Source organism: Microcaecilia unicolor, chromosome 2 (assembly GCF_901765095.1).
Source record: "Microcaecilia unicolor chromosome 2, aMicUni1.1, whole genome shotgun sequence".
Taxonomy (NCBI): Eukaryota; Metazoa; Chordata; class Amphibia; order Gymnophiona; family Siphonopidae; genus Microcaecilia; species Microcaecilia unicolor.
In genome coordinates, this window is record NC_044032.1 from 318,301,240 (window position 1) to 318,321,536 (window position 20,297).

General features: G+C 43.3%; 1 protein-coding gene across 1 annotated transcript in view; it reads right to left on the minus strand.

The window, feature by feature from the left end:
- ABCA1 (ATP binding cassette subfamily A member 1) overlaps positions 1-20,297 on the minus strand; it is a 706,841-nt gene that overhangs the window by 602,892 nt on the left and 83,652 nt on the right. Inside the window, 1 exon segment of the mRNA XM_030194329.1 lies at positions 3,599-3,720. Coding sequence (XP_030050189.1) covers positions 3,599-3,720 — 122 coding nt within the window.

A 20,297-nucleotide genomic window follows, 5' to 3' on the forward strand; every position in this document is an offset into this window, starting at 1 on the left:
CCACCCTGCTGCTTCCTTCTATTGGCCGGCTGACATCCTGGAATGCCCATCTCCCTGAAGATGGACTCTCATTGGCTGGCTGCTGTCCCAACTCCTCCTCCTCCCCCCTGCAGGGCTTCCCTGATTACATCACTCTAGAGCTGTGAGCTGATTGGATCTGAACTTCCTGGTTTCCCCCTCCAGTAGTGAGTGGGCAGGACATCCCAGGCTGACACTGTCCAATTGGTTTAGCCCCTCTCTGTTGTGTCTCTAGCATGGGGAATGCTGTTTCCCAGCAGAGGCTGTTTGACCCTTGTCTTCCTTTTATTTTTGGTAAGTCACCATTACTTTTATGCTTTACATTTACTGCCCCCCCCCATTTCTTGCCAGTAAAATGTCATTTTAACAAAGAATCATGGCACAGCTTTCATACACGCAAAGAAGCTGCATGTAAGCCGGCGTACTTTTTTTGTGTGTGTTCCATCTTACCTGCCTTGTTTCTCCCCTTTTCCTACTTGCAACAATGAAGAACCTACAGCTCCAGACCGCCCGTTAAAATTTCCATGGTAAAGATAGGGACTGCTTTTGTGCATGGGGTCAGAAACGGCTGTGCATCAACTTGCATACACATTATAATAGTAATTAGCTTATTATACTAGCTTTGCATTCCGTTTTCATTAGCTGCTACTGTGACAGGAAAATGGCTCGCTCGGAGAACCCTTTTGTGCATGTCTCGTTTTACTACTTGCTCGCTAAACCGGCTAGAATTAGTTTAAAAACCACGTTACTGGCTTGTTAGGTTTAGTGCATCTGGCTCCAAGTTCTGTGATAATTTAAACAGCCAAGTAAACATTAGTCATACTATTGTCCCAGCATTCAGCTGTCTAATAGCCCCATGACTTTAATGGACAGTATCTAGCAACCATCAACCTATCATCTTGCCACTGATAATAAATCGACTCTTAACAGCAAAAAGCTAATAAAAAGAACTCCTGTGATTCTCCTATTGACAACTAAAGGAAAATTTATGGCTGACTCCTGTTTTCGGAGATGAAGATCCCCCTACATATGGCCTGGTGATAAGTACTGAATGAAGAGGAGATCTTATAAAACAAAGTGAGCTGTCCCCATCCACTGCTGGCCCTTTTTTGGAAAATTTATTTTGACACAGTGCTTCACCAATTAGAATCCAAGGGAATGTGTTACACATTCTACTAGAAATTCTTAAAAAGATAGATCATAGAAAATACAGAGAGCAAAACAATGGAAGAACACACTGCTTCATTCTGGTAGACAGCTGTCCAACACACAGGAAACTATGAACAAAACTGAATCTGTCAGGAAAAGGCAGGCTTATTCTTGTGGCTTGTTTCATAGTACTTTTTATGCAAACTCTACCCTTTCTGGACTGCCTCTAATCTGTCCACATTCTTTTGGAGATAGGGCCTCCAGATCTGGTCTCACAAACTACAGGTTCAAAGGCATCATCTTCTTTGTTGTGCAGGTCATCTCCGTCTCTCCTTGCATTCTTCCAACTCTCTTCTGCCTTGTGCCAAAAAGCAGATGCATACCCTCAATCTGATGCTTCAGAAAAAGGGAAGAGGCAAAATCATCTTTCTCCTCTCCAATCTGTCCAGAATTCTGCGTCTCAACTTATTTTCCGCCAGAATCGTTATGCCCACACTATTCCACTCCTCAAGTCACTTCACTGGCTCCCTGTCCGCTTCTGTATACAGTTCAAACTCCTTTTACTGACCTTTAAATGAATCCACTCTATGACCCCTCATTACCTCTCCTCTCTTCCTACACTCCTCCCCGTGAACTCCGCTCTCTGAACAAATCTCTCTTGTCGTCCCCCTTCTCCTCCACCACTAACTCCAGACTTCGTTCCTTTTATCTTGCAGCACCTTATGCCTGGAACCGTCTTCCCGAATCCATACGTCTAGCTCCATCTCTACCTGTTTTTAAATCTATGCTGAAAGCTCACCTTTTGCTACCTTTGGCTCCTAACCACTACTCATTTGCCCTCCTCCTCCCCTGTTCCTCTTTACCCTGTATTTCCCTTGCCCATAATGTCTTGTCTGTCTGTTTTATCTAGATTGTAAGCTCTTTGAGCAGGGACTGTCTCTCTGTGTCAGGTGTTCAGCGCTGCGTGCGTCTGGTAGCGCTATATAAATGCTAGTAGTAGTAGTAGTAACATAGTAGAAGTAGAAAAATGTGGGGAAGCCTACAGCACTGCTTGCAGTCCTCTAATTGTTCTTTAGATAAACAGCTTAGAAACTGGTACCATTTCAGGGCAATTTTTAAAGCTGTAAACCCACTAGAAAAGCCCTGCTGAAAACTGCTCACACCCTCTGCAGAAAAAAGTACCTATACTGGTCACGACATACCTTTACCTGTGCCTGAAAGAAGATGGGAAAAGGAAGTTTGTCTACATCCCATGGACAATATCTGGCAACCATTCTCAAAGCCCCACATGTAGACTTTCTGCATACACATTTGCACCTATACATGCAAATATACATGTCAAGAATGCACCCTTGGCTGGCCCAGTTTTCAAAGAAAAAACCACCCACCCTGAATGTTCCTTTGAAATTGTGCTGCAGACCCACAAGTACAATAAATCTATAGGCCTGAGTACACCACAGACTATTTTAAACATAGCTCCCTTTTTAGTACAAGGGAAAAAATTCTCCCCTCACTCACAACAAAATTTTATAGAAACACCTTTGTTAATATAATACACCTAGCTCCCTTCAAATTCTGACTGAAACCCAGCTGTTAGCTTTCTTTTTAATTCCTAACTCCCATCAAAACGTTCCTGTGTCTTGGCCAGATGAACATAAGAACATAAGCACTGCCATACTGGGAAAAGATCAATGGTCCATCAAGCCCAACATCCTGTCTCCGACAGTGGTCAATCCAGGCTTCAAGAACCCGGCAACCCCCCCCCCCCCCCCCAAAAAAAAAAAAAAAAAAATTAATAATGTTCAATGGACTTTCCCTTCAGGAATCTGTCCAAACCCCCTTTAAACTACTACTACTAGTACTTATCATTTCTATAGCGCTACCGGACGTACGCAGCGCTTCACACTTGAACATGGAAAGTCCCTGCTCAATAGAGCTTACAATCTAATTATGACAGACAGGACAAGTAAGGGATAAGGGTTAGGACAGACAGGATATATCAGGGATAGGGGACAGTTGAAGGTTTAGGTTTAGGAGTTAAAAGCAGCCTCGAAGGCCAGAGTAAGGGAGTGCTCCACAGACGGAAGGGAGCCTCCTAAGGTGATGTTTAGTGACAGTAATGGGAGTAGTTATCGCTTTCCATAACTGTTTGATATATTTCCCCGCCAACAAAATTCCATTACAGATTCCACTATAACCAACCATCTGTTATTGGGGTAAAAAAAAAAAAGAAGAGAGAGGGGAAATGCTTAACACCCTGACAACCACGTCAGCATCCATGTTTCCTTCTCACTAACCATTCTTTTTCAGTATCTGTCTGTTGATTAGATTGTAAGCGACAACTTGTAGCACTATATAAATGTTTAACAGTAGCGGAAGTGCTAATAATATTGCAACCCTGATTCAGTAAGTATCAGAGCAGTGCTCTTACCTGTTCCAGATGAATGTCAGCATTCATTATCTCATCCACAGCAAAGTATGGTAAAGAGAGGTTGTGCTTGAGATACCGTGAGAAACTCTCATTCTGGACCAGGAAGTCTTGAAGCTTCAAACCTGCCAGACAAGAAGATGAGCAACACTTGAGCTTGTCTGTGAGAAGTTACAAGAAAGATGGAACCAACCAAGACCTGTAAATGGAGGAAGCACATATATCCCCCTATCTTGAAGGAAACTCATGTCATCACACAGCTCCACTGTGTTGCCAATGTATTAGACAAAATCCTGATTTATGAAAAAAAGTGAACTCATTTGAAACAAATTCACACATGCAGAGAGCACACTTGTCACTGGGGGTTGTCTGGGGTCCAGTCCTGTTGTATCTCTCTCCAGTCTCTCCATACTCTTCTATAAGGGGTCCTTCTACTAAGCTGAAGTAAAAGGGGGCCTGAACTAGCATCAGCGCGTGTTTTTGATGTGTGCTGAGGCCCCCTTTTACCACAGTGGGTAAAAGGCTGCCTTTTCTTCTGGAAAAGAAATGGCCATGTGGTAAGTGAACCACTTGCTGTGCTCCCATTTGGGGGGGGGGGGGGGAGGAGCACTTATCACCACCCATTGAGGTGGCAGTAAGGGCTCCCTCGCTAACCTGGCAGAAACCAGGCAGTGATTAAGAACTGGCACTACAAAAATAGAAATTTTTGTAGCACTGGAAATGGCATACAATTTAGTAAAAGGGCCCCTCAGTGTTTTTATATAGTGCTAGCGTAAGTTGACATCAATGTGTCTTCATTCAGGTGTACTCACACCAGGTAAGACGTGCAAAGAATTTAGACCCACCCATGCCCCTTCCCTTCTGAATGTCCCCCTTGCCTTTACACACTAAACAATTTGCTCATTTTTATTTTGTAAGAGGAAAGTAAACAATGAATGGTATGTTCTTGCTCCCTTGCTGAAGTTGCGAATTTTATAGACTTTAGCGATGAAGTCACATTTTCCTTTTGTATTTTTGCCAAAAGTGGGTGGGTATTGCATCTTTGTTTTGTTATTTCTGTTGGCCTGGTGGATGATTTCAGAATGCCTTGTTGCTGTTATAGCTTCGAAGTTGCCTCGTAAGAGTAAAGTTACGCAGAAGGGAACATAAGGCAAGATGGTGGTTTCCGCGCCTCCGCCAAGTCCCTCAATAAGCACCATTTGGACTTCAGAAATTGTATTGGAGGTGTGGGCTGAGGTGGAGGCAGCATTGGATGCTAAACTGCAACAGCTACATGATAGGACGTAGGCTGCCCATGGACATTTGGATAAGGTTGATTTGGAATTGGATGCGCAGCAACATTGGGTTGGGGTGTTGGGAGACCTAGGCCCAGAGTTCATCTTGTGAGGTGGAGCTACTGCGCCACACAGTTTTGCAAATGGAACATAACCTTGAAAATCTGGAAGGCAGAGCAAGACACAATAATTTGTGGGTCTTGCTGAAACTTTGAGTGGTACTGAGCTTGCGCATACATTGGAAAGCTGGAATCCAGTCATTGCAATTGGATACTTTTGGAGGTACCTTTTAAACTTGACTGAGCTCATCATTTGGAATCAAGGAGTCATGTTATTACCCATCCACGTGTTGTGGTTCTCTGGGATTGCCATTATGATCATAAAGCGAGCAATACATCAGGCACTACATCGTGGGAAAAGCTTGGAATATGATAATCATAAAGCACTTTGTTTTCAAGACTATACCGTTAGAGTGTGCGTTCAGAGCACAGCTTTTGTTCCTTTTTCCACCCAACTGTAATGTAACATTCCCAGTGCATTACTGTATCCTGTGCGACTTTGGATCACTTACAATCTTTTTTCTATATTATCCCAGTCTCTGTTGGCTCTTAGATAGCTGCGTCCCTTAATCTTGGATATTGTGGCATTTCTTGTTGTTTGGATTGGTTTTGATCTTGGATCTTCATCTTTTGGACTTTATCCTACATTTTATATTTTAGACCTGTATGAAGGCTGGACTGATTGCTTTTCCTGACTTCTGGCTTATTCTTTGAGGGATATTTTGTTAATTGCTGGGATTATGTGGTTTTATTTTAATAACCTGCCACCTAGGAACTCTCACAGATCAGCTCATTCGTACTTAAATTTCCATTACCCAATACTTTGTGGCCTCAAGTATAAGACCACCTATTATTATTATTATTATTACATTTGTACCCCGCGCTTTCCCACACAATGCAGGCTCAATGCGGCTTATATACATATCCACCTTCTCCTATATTAGCGCTCATTTGTGGAATGGTCTACCTAAACTGGTCAAATTTACCCCTGATCACCCGACCTTCAAAAAGCGCCTCAAGACCTTTTTATTTGGAAACGCTTACGCTCCAAACCCGCCTGGCATCTCTTACTTCTGAACTGTAACTGTCATAGCGGCATTTTGATCACCACTACTCTTTCTCCTTTTCCCTCCTTTGCTAATACCCTTTCTCTCTTTCACTACTTTGAAATTGATTGTTTGCTGAACTGTTGTATGTTTTTGTAAACTGTTGTAAGCCACATTGAGCCTACTCGTGGGTGAGAAAATTGTGGGATAAAAATGCTATAAAATACATTCTCTATGGCGTTGATTATTTTATCATGGGGGTGGATCTGGCAGGGGGGTTAATGTGATAGTTCTTTTGTAATATGGGACAGTAAAAAGGATTTTTCTTCACTGTGCTTCTATACAATACAGATATCCAGATTTCAGTGAGGATATCCTGTTTTCTAATGGGTTCATCATCTTAACTGTTGTTGTAATCTGCCATAAGTACATAAGTACCGCCATACTGGGAAAAGACCAAGGGTCCATCAAGTCTAGCATCCTGTCTCCGACAGCGGCCAATCCAGGCTTCAAGTACCCGGCAACCCCCCCCCTCCCCCCCAAAAAATTAATAATGTTCAGTGGACTTTTACCTCAGGAATCTGTCCAAACCCTCTTTAAATGCCGTAAGGCCAGCTGCTGACACTACATTCTCCGGCAACGAGTTCCAGAGTCTAACTACACGCTGAGTAAAGAAAAAATTTCTCCTATTTGTTTTAAATCTACCATATTCTAGCTTCATCTTGTGTCCCCTGGTTTTGTTGTTGTTTGAAAGTGTAAACAAACGCTTCACATCTGTCCGCTCTAATCCGCTCATTATATTGTAGACTTCTATCATATCACCCCTCAGCCGCCTTTTCTCCAAGCTGAAGAGCCCTAACCTTCTCAGCCTTTCCTCATAGGGAAGTCGTTCCATTCCCTTTATCATTTTCATCGCCCTTCTCTGCATCATGGGAAGATAGAATATATTGAAATTAAATGGAAGTAGAATTAAACTCTCCTTTCATTGGGCACATGAAATCACATTTTCATCTGTTTTGTAGTTTACCTTTTAGGTACACAAATGGATTATTCTGTTTTGAACATGTTTCAAGGGCAAGTGGTTTTATAAATCAAAATTGATTTATTTAATTATTGCATTTGTATCCCACATTATCCCACCTATTTGCAGGCTCAATGTAGCTTACATAGTTTTGTTATGACATTGTCATTCCAGAATATCAGATACAGTTAGTAGTGTGTAGAGATTAAGTAGGGAAGAAAAAAGGAAGTGATTGGGCGGGTGATAGTGGAAGTGGATAAATATTTTGTTTCATGCAGATCTCTTTTGCATAAACATAAATGGGTTATAAATCCCTAATGCATTCCATTGGTTTTTTTTATATTTTGTTCTTGTGATGACTTATACTGTGTCAAAACTAAAACCTCTTTATTTGGTCGATAATAAAAGGAATACTATCCACCCTAAAAAGTTGTTTTGTGGTATTGAATAAATAAGCGTATGTTTGTGTCCCTAGTCAAGAAATCCAGTTAATCGTTTAACATTAGTGGAACATAGCCACAGAGGCATGGTATGGTCGCATTTTTAATATGGTAATACTAGGGCCCAGCTAAGGAACAGGTTATTTTGAGTTAGTCTTCACTGGACCAAACTTGCTTCCCTTGTGCCATCACTAGGAACACAGGGGCACTACTGGAAAGGGGAGAAGGAGATAGGGACACAGAGAAGGCACTACTGGAAAGGGGGAGGAGGTAGGGTCACAGAGTAGAGAACAGTAGAAAAAGGTATTTTATTTTCAATTTGATATTAGGAATATGACAGTATTTGAAAATGCACATCTCCAATACCTTCAAATTAGCAACCCTGCAGGGGTCTGAGTGCATTTTCTTAAGGTCTGAGTGCATTTTCTTAAGTCATTTTGGATGTACTGTAGCACAGATTTTGATGGGTAGAATCAGGGACTGCAAATCCCACATGAATTTGGTATGCGAGTTCACACTAGGACTGGTTGAAAAATCTCCCTTCTGTAACTGGATCACTTGGCAGCTCTATTCACAGCTATTTGATAGTGGGGACATAAAATGAAAGATCAGTGCCAAACAGATGTAGAGAAGGAAAAGAAAAAGACAAGAGGCGAGAGAAGAAATGGAAAGGCCAACCTAGAAAATAATTTGTAAGGCTAACTCATGGAACATGGAAAAAAAGACTGGGACCGGCTAAATTCCCAGACAACAAAGATAGAAAAATATTTTTATTTAATATTTTGTAAGGACTAAGATGTACCTGCTTTGTAAAATGTACATTTTTTTGTATTTTTATTTTGCAAAGTACAGGAGAAAATGCATTTCTATTTCTTTTTTTTTTACCAGTATTGCACTATTTATAGAGTCTGGCTTCATTGGGCAGAGAGGAGGGGGTTCTCTATTTCAATTTTTGTTCTTGTTGTTGATTTCTTTTGTTTTGGGGTTTTTTTATGGCTTCCTATTCTGTATTAGATTGGAATATTGTCACAATTTGGGTTTCTTATGTTATATAGATGAGGGTCTGTCCATGTTCTGCATGTGTGCCTGAGGTGAAGGATTCTGCTAGCACGTAGCATCTGTGTAGGAATGTGTTAACAGTGCAGCTTGTTCCACTTTCCCAATAGTAGGTTAATTGGTGCTGTACAGCCCAGTGCAATATATATATATATAGCACTGTCTGTTCATAGGTGGGTTAGGGCTGTTATAGTGTGGGAAGTTTTGTGTTATAGGGCAGTGTTTCCCAAGTTGGTCCTGGAGTACCCCCTTGCCTGTCAGGTTTTCAGGCTATCCACAATAAATATGACATTGATTTGTATATACTGCCTCCATTACATGCAAATCTTTTTCATGCAAATTCATTGTGGATAGCCTGAAAACCTGAATGGCAAGGGGGTACTCCAGGACCACCTAGGGAAACACTTCTCTAGGTCCCACTGTAATATTTGTAGCACTGTCTTTTTGTAGGTGGATTAGGGCTGTTATGGTGTGGTAAGTTTTCAGTATAGGTTTTGGGTGTCTTTTTGCAGGGGTTTGTGTTATTTCACAAAATGTCTAGCCCTATTTGAAAGTAGACTCTGGGGCAAGGGCTGCCTTTGGTGGCCCTTGTCACCTAAAATAAAAAGGCTGAGGACTAGTGTTCTACACATCCTGTAGAATCACCACACAAACAAACGCCCATCTGATTTAAACAAGGTGTCTAGAAGTGGAAGGAATGTGTGTGCTATTCCTGAGGTAATGGTCACGATTTGAATATTTTTACTTTGTAGTTAAGAAGACAGGTTGCCTGCTCTGGTCAGTCCAGGGATCTCTTCTGCGTCCTGCCTCTTGATGTAACTTACTGTTTCCTTGTAGGCAGGACGCAACAGAGACAGCCTGTATTAATCAGTGCCTGCTACCAGGGCCGGTCGTAGCAAGTGCGGGGCCCTATGCAGACCAATTTGGTGGGGCCCCATCCTAGCCCCGCCCTGCCCCATAGCCCCGCCCTGCCTCTGCCCTAGCCCCATCCCAGCTCCACCCCATTGATAAGATTATTCAATTTTTAGAAAAATTTCAAATAAAGACAAATGCAGACCGTCAACAATATGAAACAAGGGATCATAATATCACAATTCTCATGTAGAGCCACAAAACACCCTTTTAGGGTGGATAGTGTTCACAATGAGCTCCTTTTTATTAATGACCATATGTAGATCCTTCAAGAGGTAGTGCATCATGATTTAGGCTCTACACCCTTTCTGATGTTTTGGTGCCACCTTAGTAAGGCCAACACACAATCTCTCCACTGCAAAACACTATACACAAACTTGTGCAAAAACACACTCATAACCTTAACAAACCATAACAGCACTAATTCCAAGGACAGGACGAGCTACAACCTTATGCGTGGAAAGGCAACTGTAATTACACCAGGCTCTAAAACACCAGTACCCGGGCTGTAAATACTACACGCTAGCAGAATATTGCACCTTGATCACACATGAAACACACATCACACAACAGATATGAAGGCAAAATACTGAACTGGAAAATTACCTCAAGAAGTCAGACTCAGCATGCAGCAATACTAGAAAAATTGAAACTTACATGCAAAATATCACAGATGCACATTTCCAAAAGCTGACATATTCCAATTAATATATCCTGAATAAAATACTTTTTTCTACCTTTGTTGTCTGATCATTTAGTTTTTCTATTCGCTTTGGTCCCAGTGTCTTTTGTTTTATGCAGTGCCTTCTTTCCATTTGATATTTTTTCTCTCATCATGTCCACCATCCTCCTATGTCCTTATGTGCCCTGTCTACCATCTGTAGCCCTGTCTCTATCCTTTCTCCAGTTTCAGCATCTGCCTTCAAAGTGTTCTGATCCAGCCCTTAAATTCAGCAATTTCCCCTCCATCCATATCCAGCATTTCTCCTCACTCCCCTCCATCCATGTGCATCTACTTTCCTCCCCTCCCCTACATCCATGTCCAACATTTCTCCTTTCTCCCTTCACCTCCATCCATGTGCATCTCCTTCCAGCAGTCTTCCCTCCCCTCCATCATCCATCCATCCATGTCCAGCAACTCTCCTCTCTCCCTGCCCTCTCCTCCATGATCCATATCTAGCAAGCTCCTCTCCCCTGCCCCCTCCAGGCTCCAGCCATCCAAATCCAGTGATCTGCCCAACAGTCACGTTCTCAATTCTAAATTATATCAACAATGAACGTGATATTATATACATACATGTCTAGCCTCAGTATCCCCAAATCACCAGCTCTGGAGAGGTGCTAATTGCATATCATAACACTAAAATCTCTGTCCCTTGCCCTGCACTTCTTCCAGCACAAGAAAAATGCAGGATGGACCAAATCTTGCAAAGAAAATCAGGTACCTAGAAGTGCAGTGGAAGATCCTATAGATTAGAGCTGCTCTCTTGTAGCAAATCTTGGTGTAGTGCGCTGCATGACAAATGTTGAGCCATTCTGCCTCATTCTATTTGGTCTTTAAAGACTGAAGGGGTGATTTCACTCAGAACACAGTCCAGCAAGCAACAGTATATGGCCAAAATGTTTTTGATTTTCCTGTCTTCTGTGTAAACTATTTATAAAACATTTACCTGCCTGGGGACCCATTCCTGGGCAATTTTGAGATGGCGAACGTTTAATATTAAAATATATTTTCTCTGGACTTCTCTTAATCCTCTTAACTATTGGGCTATTATCCTTCACTCCATAAAAAAGGCAACCACCAATAAATAGCAAAAGCATTATTATTAAGATTCATCTTTAAAATTGTGAAACAATATAGAGAGGGAGGAATGAAGGGAAAGGCCTATGAGAACTGATCCTGAAAATTTGAGCTTAATCTGAGGCTGAAATGAGCAGAGGCAACACGAATCATCATATTTTAAATATGCACAAATGAACCAGATCACTTTAATATAAAAGGTTCCATTTGCAAATCAACAAGACCACTTTAATTTAAAAAGGTTCCATATAAGAAAAGCTAATTCATACCTTGCCTTTGAATGGCACAAACGGATACTGTAGCCCCTGTTGCTCCACTTGACTTCTCTCTCTCTCTCTCTCTTATTGTCAATATGCTCAGAGAGAGAGTATGAAGACTGACATGTTCTTAATCGGCACGAGTCCAAACAGCCCAATCTAGGCCTTGGATGAAGCCTAGTGTAACCAAAGCAACTCTTTTTAAGTCGCACTCGCACCAGCGATGGCTGCTCACCTCCGACCAGGCTCCAGCTTTTCCCTTCCAGCTCAGTGACTCCCGCCCTCGCGGAAATAGGAAATACCTCATCAGAAGGCGGGACATTGAGCGGGAAGGGAAAAGCTGTAGCAGGTGAGCCGTCGCTGCAACTGTCATCGGGGGCGGGTCGTCAATGCAACTGTCGGGGTCCAGGGAGGCGGGAGATGATGGCAGGCTCAGCGGGGGGGGGGGGGGGGGGGTGCCGGTGGCGGGATCGGAGCGGCCGAGCGGGATCATGATGCGGTCCGAGCAGAGGTCAGAGGCAGAGTTGAGGCGCGCCGCACGGGGCCCCCTTAGGCGCGAGGCCCTATGCGGTCGCCTCAGTCTAAGACCAGCCCTGCCTGCTACAGCCCCTGAGCAACAACACAGACACTGCTGTGTAGCTGGCACCAACCGGTGCCTATTTTATAAAAGTCTGCTCCCCCTGAGATCAAAACCTGGCTACGCCTCTGGGATGGGGGTTGGGATAAGGGGAGAAAACGTAAAAACCTTTTCATGATTTCAGGCTTGTTTCACGACATTTTGTATTTGTGTTTTCTCTTTGAAAACTGTACATGCTTGTGCTACCTTGTATAATCATCAATAAAAAGATTTAAACATAAAACTGCACAGATTAAAATCTATGCCAGAAAGATTGTGCATATTTATACAGGCATCCTGGAGGTGTATTTTGGACAAAGTGGAGGCAAAGATGCAATGTACGCACATATTTACAGCTTCTTTAAAGGCAGATGTAAATTTGTGCACAAGGATTTATGTGTTATTATTAGGGCTAGTTCTGGGTGCCTGCTTTCTAAAAGTACATTGGTACCTATACCACCTTTATCAAATAGGTTTAAAATAGGTGAATTTTGAGCTCTGACATAAGCAGCCTTTCATAAAATTACCCCCCCCCCCCCCCCCCCCCCCCCCGATGATGGCAATTTGCAAAAGTCATTTACACAAGTAAATGGACTCTCTGAAACCTGCCCAGCAGGTGCTGATGCTTCTTTGAGTTAGTTTGGCATAATGACCCATGCTTTTTCTTAGACTGCAGCTGCTCTTTACCACCTTTTAGAAGCTGCAAGTCACTTCCTAACTGAATAGATAAGACAGCCATGGAACTTGAGCATGTCCCTTTTTTCCTGGGTGTCAATATGCCTAGAAAAATGTCTTTTAAGTTTACATTGTGTGTTTAGGTTGTGTTTGGATATCAAGCCCCCAGCTGGAATGCGTAAAGCCACAGGCAGATTTATTGAATTACCCTGTTCTGTAATGCCCCAGACAGAGGTGCCTCACTAGGAATTAAGCAAGAGTTACTATTCTCATATCTTAGCTTTGTTTCCATAGGATGGTTTTATTGTACCATGGAACCAATTAATCCCAAACAGTGTGCCATGAAACTTTTCAGCATAAGCCAAGCATACAACATGCAAAGGAAAATCCACTGTAATCCTCATTCTATAATCTCAGACAGAGGCAGACTGACAGTGCTCTGGGCCACCCAGGCAGTAAGTCATTGGGCTCCCTCCCAGGGAGCCTGCACCCCCCCCCCCCCCATCCACACACCGCTGTTGTCCCCCTCCCTGCACACTAGTGCGCCCTTCCCGGTCCTATCTTGAAGGATACTGGTGGTCTAGTGGTCCCTTCGGGGGCAGGAAAGATCCCCACTCTATTCTGCCCATTGCTACTGCCCGACGTCACCATGTTTTCAAAATGGCTGCTGAGACTTCCAGCGGTAGTCTCGCAAGACTACCACATGGAAGTCCCAGCAGCCATTTTGAAAATGCAGTGGCACCAGGCAGAGTAGCAGCAGCGGGCAGAAAAGAGTGGGGATCTTTCCTGCCCCCGAAGAGGCCACTAGGTCCACCAGGGCCCTTTAAGGTGGGAGGGGGGGTCTGTGGTTTGGGGGGGGGGTAGATCTTCTAGGCCCTTGGGCACTGCCTGGTTGCCTGTATGGTCAGTCCACCCCTGATCTCACATGCATAGTTTTGCCCTTAGCAAGCAAAATTCTGCATGAAGATTATAGAATATTGCCAGTTACAAGCGTAAGTTAATGGTCTAAGTTGGTGCAAACTGACACTAACAACCAATAACTGGTGATCATCGGAATTAATTGGCAGCAATTGGCCCGCCATAGAGCTGGCATGTTTGCTCCTAAAGTTAGGCTTCTAACTGAAGACTTACACTAGTATTCTTTAACGGCAATTATATGCATAATTTGCGCTTAGTGCACACACTTTAGGTGATCTGTACAAAATTATCCCATGTGTTCCCATTCAGCCTAGAGGCACAGATCCAGCAGTCTGAAAACCCCAAAGCACCTGAAACATCATTTATTTATGAAGCGCCCAATTTGATGCTGGTTTTAGCTTTAGGCTTGCTTCTTCACCCAGGTCAACTCAAACAGGCTGATCTGAGCCTGCCTATACCCCAGTGCATGCATGGAAATGTAGTCCTGAATAACGAAATCAGAGCTATATCCAGGCATGCAGAAAGGTAAAAAGCAGATGGATCAGACTGACCTGTGTAAAGAGGCCTTTTGAAGTCCATGCTCCTGCCACCAGAGGACACATTACAATTTTCAGAGTACAGTGGATTAAATGATTTTGCTCTGGTATACCCCCTCCAGGAATAATCACAATGGTGATATAATTCAGGTCATTGGTGAATGAACTCCCAGAAGATTCTAGTGAGTGGGGTGATGGAGTAGGGCAAGAAAAAGCAATGTCCTGTTCCTGTAAAGGAAGATGTAGCAGCCTGCTCTCCAGTTTTCTAGGATCATCAGCAAAAAAAGGAAGTCTGTCTTTGGTCCGCAGCTCCTATAGGAAATGCAGAGGACCTCACAGTAAAGTTTCTATAGTGGTGCTTGTGATTTTACTGAAACTGCTACCCCTGAGTAATCCAGCCATTGAGTACCCAGTGTCCCTGCCTGCCTTAAGGGTTTAAATCTCTCATTCTGAGTCTGTCCTGTAAGGGGAGACTATGCTTGCAATAACCATGCTCTGAGTTTTGATTTAAGAAATAAAAAACTCTATTTTAGAACACAAATGTAAAATGGGGCATGCAGATCTCAGGTATTTTTGTTTCCAACAAGCAAAAAGGATCAAAAATTAAGATTGCATACTCTGTGTGACTGTGCATGGCAGAATGTCTGCAGAATTCCCCGGCCATGCAGGATTTGCCATTTTTCCCCACAGAATCTACCACAGGAACGGTGGCTGGCTGGCTCATGGCCCCCCACCCCGAGCCTTGGTGGGCCCTCCCTGGGTCTATCTTAACACCCTGGTAGTCTAGTGGCCTTTTCGGGGGCAGGAAAGACCACTCTTTCCTGCCTGCTGCAGCTGTTCTGGGCCAGTACCGTTGCTTCTTCAAAATGGCTGTGACTTCAAGCAGTGATCTCGTGGGGCTAGAAAGTCTCAGTGGCCATTTGGAAGAAGCAGTGATACCAGCCCAGAGCAGCTGCAGCAGACAGGTAAGAGTGGGGTTCTTTCCTGCCCCAAAGAGGTACTCCTGCTGTAGCTCCTCCTTATTGTACCTCACTGGTGAGTGTGCAGGTGGATGCTATGGGGGCTGGAAAAAAACTATGCATGGTGTGTGGGTGCGAGGGGGGGGGGGCTGGAAAAAAAGTTTTTATAATGAGTGTTTTGATGTGCTCCACCAAGAACGTTTTGATTATATAAGCAGACTAGAGAGTAAATAAAAAAACTTCAGACCTAGGATGCACAGATATAAAATTTATCACAAAAATAAAAGTTATCAAATAAAAACCAAAACGTTTTAATTAAGATAAGACCACACGTTACACAAACCTAGGGGTCCTTTTACAAAGTGTTTTAGCATGTGCATTAAATATGTGTGCGCTATACACTAGAGACGCCCCTATATTCCTATGGGCATCTCTAGGTTTTAGCACACACTAAAAACGCTAGCGTGCCTTTGTAAAAGTCCCCCTTAATGTGCTTTTTTAAAACTAGCTTCTAGAAGCAACACCCCGTCTCAAATCTGAGCATACGTTTTGAACAAACTGAAGCAACCAGCAGACAGCCTGCTGCTTGTACTGTACTTTCATGCTATATCCTAGAGTTTGACAAAAAATTGTTGCTGTGAGACAAACATAAGAAAAATTGATATCAGAGTACTGTAGTCATTTTGAAGTATGTCTTGGCATATTGATTCCGCCGACAAAAGATGGGGCAAAGAATGCTGCAGTTTAGCAAGTTCAATTAACATGGAGCAGCAGCACAATAACCAGTGACCATAGCTAAAAAACATTATCGAGAAAAAGTAACCTCTCAATCTGGTGTGAATTATAGATAACATGTCTTTTCAGATTTAAAAAAATACCCAACATGTTAGTAAGGTTCCCCTGAATAAGGCATGTAATATGCCGAAACATGTCGATTTTAACATCCGAAAGGACGTGTTATCTTTAATTCATACCAGATTGGGAGGTTGCATTTTCTTGACAGGCATTTTTAATCTATGGTTAATGGTTAGTGTGTTGCTGTTCCGTGTTATTTGGCATATTGTTTCACATAAGCAAGGCATCACTGAGCAGAGCCAGCCTTTATTCAGCATCTAGAAGGGTGGTAAAATTGTTTCTGTGTCAACATCAGTCTTGTTGAAACCACGCAGACCAATCTGCCATATGCCAATAACTGCCCTACGTTAAATGGTAAAATCCATCCTTTGAAATATGTTCTCAGTGTCATCTAATAGTCTAATATTATCACACTTTATTCTTTCCAAACCAGCAGAATGTTTGGGTGCCTCTCTCCTACAAGTCAAAGATACACAAAGATAACAGTTACACACACAACTAACTACACAAATACACAGACAAGCTGGAAGGAATTCCATAAGCCATGCTACCAATGCTTTCCTCATTCATCATTTATAGAGGATACTTAGACAAACTAAGCAGTTGCTTAGCAGTAGAACACTCATTTGTGCAAGCTACTACTGGACTAGTCTACATGAACGAGGGAAATCAAAAACACAGCTAAGACGTAATTTTTATACCTTTGAGCTATTCATAATCTGAAATCTTAATAAACTAGAGATAGCTGGCTGTGATTCAAGCCCTTGTGATATGGCACCTAAACTATTGTGATTCCATTTACATGTGACTGCATATAAACCAACTATACATTCAGAAAACTGCTGCTGTGTTGTGTTTTTGGAGTAGTGAGCCCTTGGACCGCAGTCGTATGCCCGACTGTGCTAGACAGATTACCTCCAGGGCCTACGATGAGAGACTGGAGCCAGCAGCTGATATGGCTGACAAATAGGAGCAGGACTCTGCTTGACAGGCATCAGGGACAAGACATGACTCTGGCTAGGGTTACCATATTTTGTCCTCTCAAAAAGAGGACACATGTCCCGCCCCTGCCCCGCCCATAACCCACTCCTTTCGCACCCTCACCCCGCCCCATCACATATTCCCCTCCCCTGCCCCCCCCCCCCCCCCGTCACCTTCCCTCCCCTTACTTACTATCTACTGCCCTGGTCTAGCGACCTCTTCGGGGCAGGAAAGAGCCCCCTCTTTCCTGCCTGCAGCGCTGCCCTTGCTGTGACGGTCTCGGGATTCAAAATGGCCACCGAGAGTTGAAGTCTTGCAAGGCCGCTTCAACTCTCAGTGGCCATTTTGAATCCCGAGATCATCACAGCAACAGGATGCAGGGCAAGGGCAGCGCTCCAGGCAGGAAAAAGGGGGCTCTTTCCTGCCCCGAAGAGGTCACTAGACCACCAGGGCAGTAGATAGTAAGTAAGGGAAGGGGAGGCTAGGATAGGCCCGCTGCCCGCCCATTTGTCCAGAAATCCGGACGAACGGGCGGACTGGCAACACCCATTCGGACACCCAAACATGTCCTCAAAAAGAGGACATGTCCAGGTAAATCTGGACATATGGTAACCCTAATTTTGGCAGGAACCCAGTACTAGGCTCAACTCTGGCAGGAACCAGGAACAAGGCTCAGTTTGACAGGAACCAGGTACAGAACAAGGCTCAGCTTGACAGGAACCAGGAACACAACTCTGGCAAGAACCAGAAACAGAACTCAGCTTGAGTAGGAACACGAGCAGGGCTCAATAGTAAGGCCCTCAGGAAGAGAGTTCACAGGAGCAAGGCTCTCAGGAATAAGGCTTGCAGGAACAAGACTTCAGGAATCAAGGCTTGCAGGAAAAAGGCTTCAGAAATCGAGGCTTTCAGAAACAAGGCGTCAGGAATCGAGGCTTTCAGGAACAAGGCTTCAGGAATCAAGGCTTTCAGGAACAAGGCAGGCTTGTTGTAAAGGCACTGGAAGCAGGGTTTGAGTCTCCTTAAAAATGTTCAGCCCCGACGCACCCCTCCTCTCATGTACTGCACGTGCGTGCTCTCCAGTGGCTGAATATATGACCGTATAGGGCTAGATTCTATATATGGCACCTTAAAAAACTGGCACTGAAAAAAGTGAATTCTATAAGCCGTGCTTAAAGGAGAGGAGGGGGATTTGTTGAAGGGTAAAAGAAGAAATGGTTTGCAGCTTGACAATTGAGTGAGAATAGGCGGTTGAAATAATAATATTGTTATTTGTTATACAGTATGACTGTCTATTTTGTTTATTTGTTTACAATGATAATAAACAGATTTAAATATAAGCCGTGCTTAAAATTAGGCAGTTTATGGAATAGCACTTACATTTGGGAGTTGCGCCTAACATTAGGCAAGGTCATTTGCACCAACTGAAATGTGGTACAAATGTACACACCAAAAATGAGGCGTGTATACCCCTTTATTCGATAACGACGTGTATAAATGCTAGGAACACTCCCATTCTTCCCATGCCCCTCCTACTTCTGCACCACCTTTTTCCAATTGCAAGTAAAATTTAGGCGCAGATTCCATGCCTAAATTTATGCACGTAATGTCCAATTAAATTTAGTGGCATAATAGTACTAATTGGCTTGATATTAAATTGTGAGCACAATTTTTGGTGGCTTTTATAGAATTAGGGGAATAATGCCAGCTCTTTGCAGATTACATTGGCTACATAGGGTTTTCAGAAATAATTTTAAACTATTGAAGATCCTCTTTAATGCTAGACAGCAGTATTTAAAAGAACTGGCTGCAGTTTTATACTCCAGCTAGGACACCATCCTACTTATAATCGAAATAGAAAAACGCCTATATTGTGACCCAAATCGGGAGATAGACGTTTATCTCACAAAAACGAATAAAGCGGTATAATCGAAAGCCAAATTTGGACGTTTTCAACTGCACTCCATCGCGGATGCGGACAAAGTTGATGGGGGCGTGTCGAAGGCATGGTGAAGCCGGAACTGGGGCGTGGTTATCGGCCGATCAGAGATGGGCGCCTTTCGCCGATAATGGAAAAAAAATATGCGTTTGTAGCGAGAATTTAGGGCACTTTTCCTGGACCCTGTTTTTCCACGAATAAGGCCCCAATAAGTACCCTAAATGACCAAATGACCACTGGAGGGAATCGGGGATAACCTCCCCTGACCCCCCCAGTGGTCACAAACCCCCTCCCACCACAAAATATGCCGTTTCACAACTTTTTATTTTCACCCTCAAATGTCATACCCACCTCCCTGGCAGCAGTATGCAGGTCACTGGAGCAGTTATTAGGGGCTGCAGTGGACTTCAGGCAGGTGGACCCAGGCCCATCCCCCCCCCCTCCCCACCTATTACACTTGTGCTGGTAAATGGGAGCCCTCCAAACCGCCCCCCCAAACCCACTGTACCCACATGTAGGTGCCCCCCTTCACCCCTTAGGGCTATAGTAATGGTGTAGACTTGTGGGCAGTGGGTTTTAAGGGGGATTTGGGGGGCTCAACACACAAGGGAAGGGTGCTATGCACCTGGGAGCTCTTTTACCTTTTTTTTTTGTTTTTGTAGAAGTGCCCCCTAGGGTGCCCGGTTGGTGTCCTGGCATGTGAGGGGGACCAGTGCACTACGAATCCTGGCCCCTCCCAAGAATAAATGTCTTGGAGTTATTCGTTTTTGAGCTGGGCGCTTTCATTTCCCGTTATCGCTGAAAAACAAAAACGCCCACCTCACAAATTGTCGAATAAAACATGGACGTCTATTTTTTGCGAAAATACAGTTCGGTCCGCCCCTTCACGGACCCCTTTCTCGGAGATAAACGCCCATGGAGATAGACGTTTCCGTTCGATTATGCCCCTTCACGTTTTTCTCAAAATACTCTTTTGTGTCCTCTACCCATATCAGATGTAAAAACATATAAACGCTAGAAAATATGATCTCTTATCTTAGCCCTACTCTTTGGAACTCTATTTCCTGGAAAATAAGACAACTGAGATCTACTGGTCTTTAGCAATATACAAGATATGTTTTTTTTGTTGTTTTTTTTTTTAATATAGATTTTTATTAAGGTGGTTAGGATACCAAAAAATCTTTTAAATTCATGCTTTGTCCTTTTAGCCACAATGCTTATTGCTTTGTCTCCCACGATTTTTAAGCATGATCTCCAGGTTTATTTTTGATTATGCATGTTTCAATTACTAATATGGACTGTTAAATTGGATTTTTTAATGATTGTAATTGATATCTATATTGTTTGCCATGTATTTGTT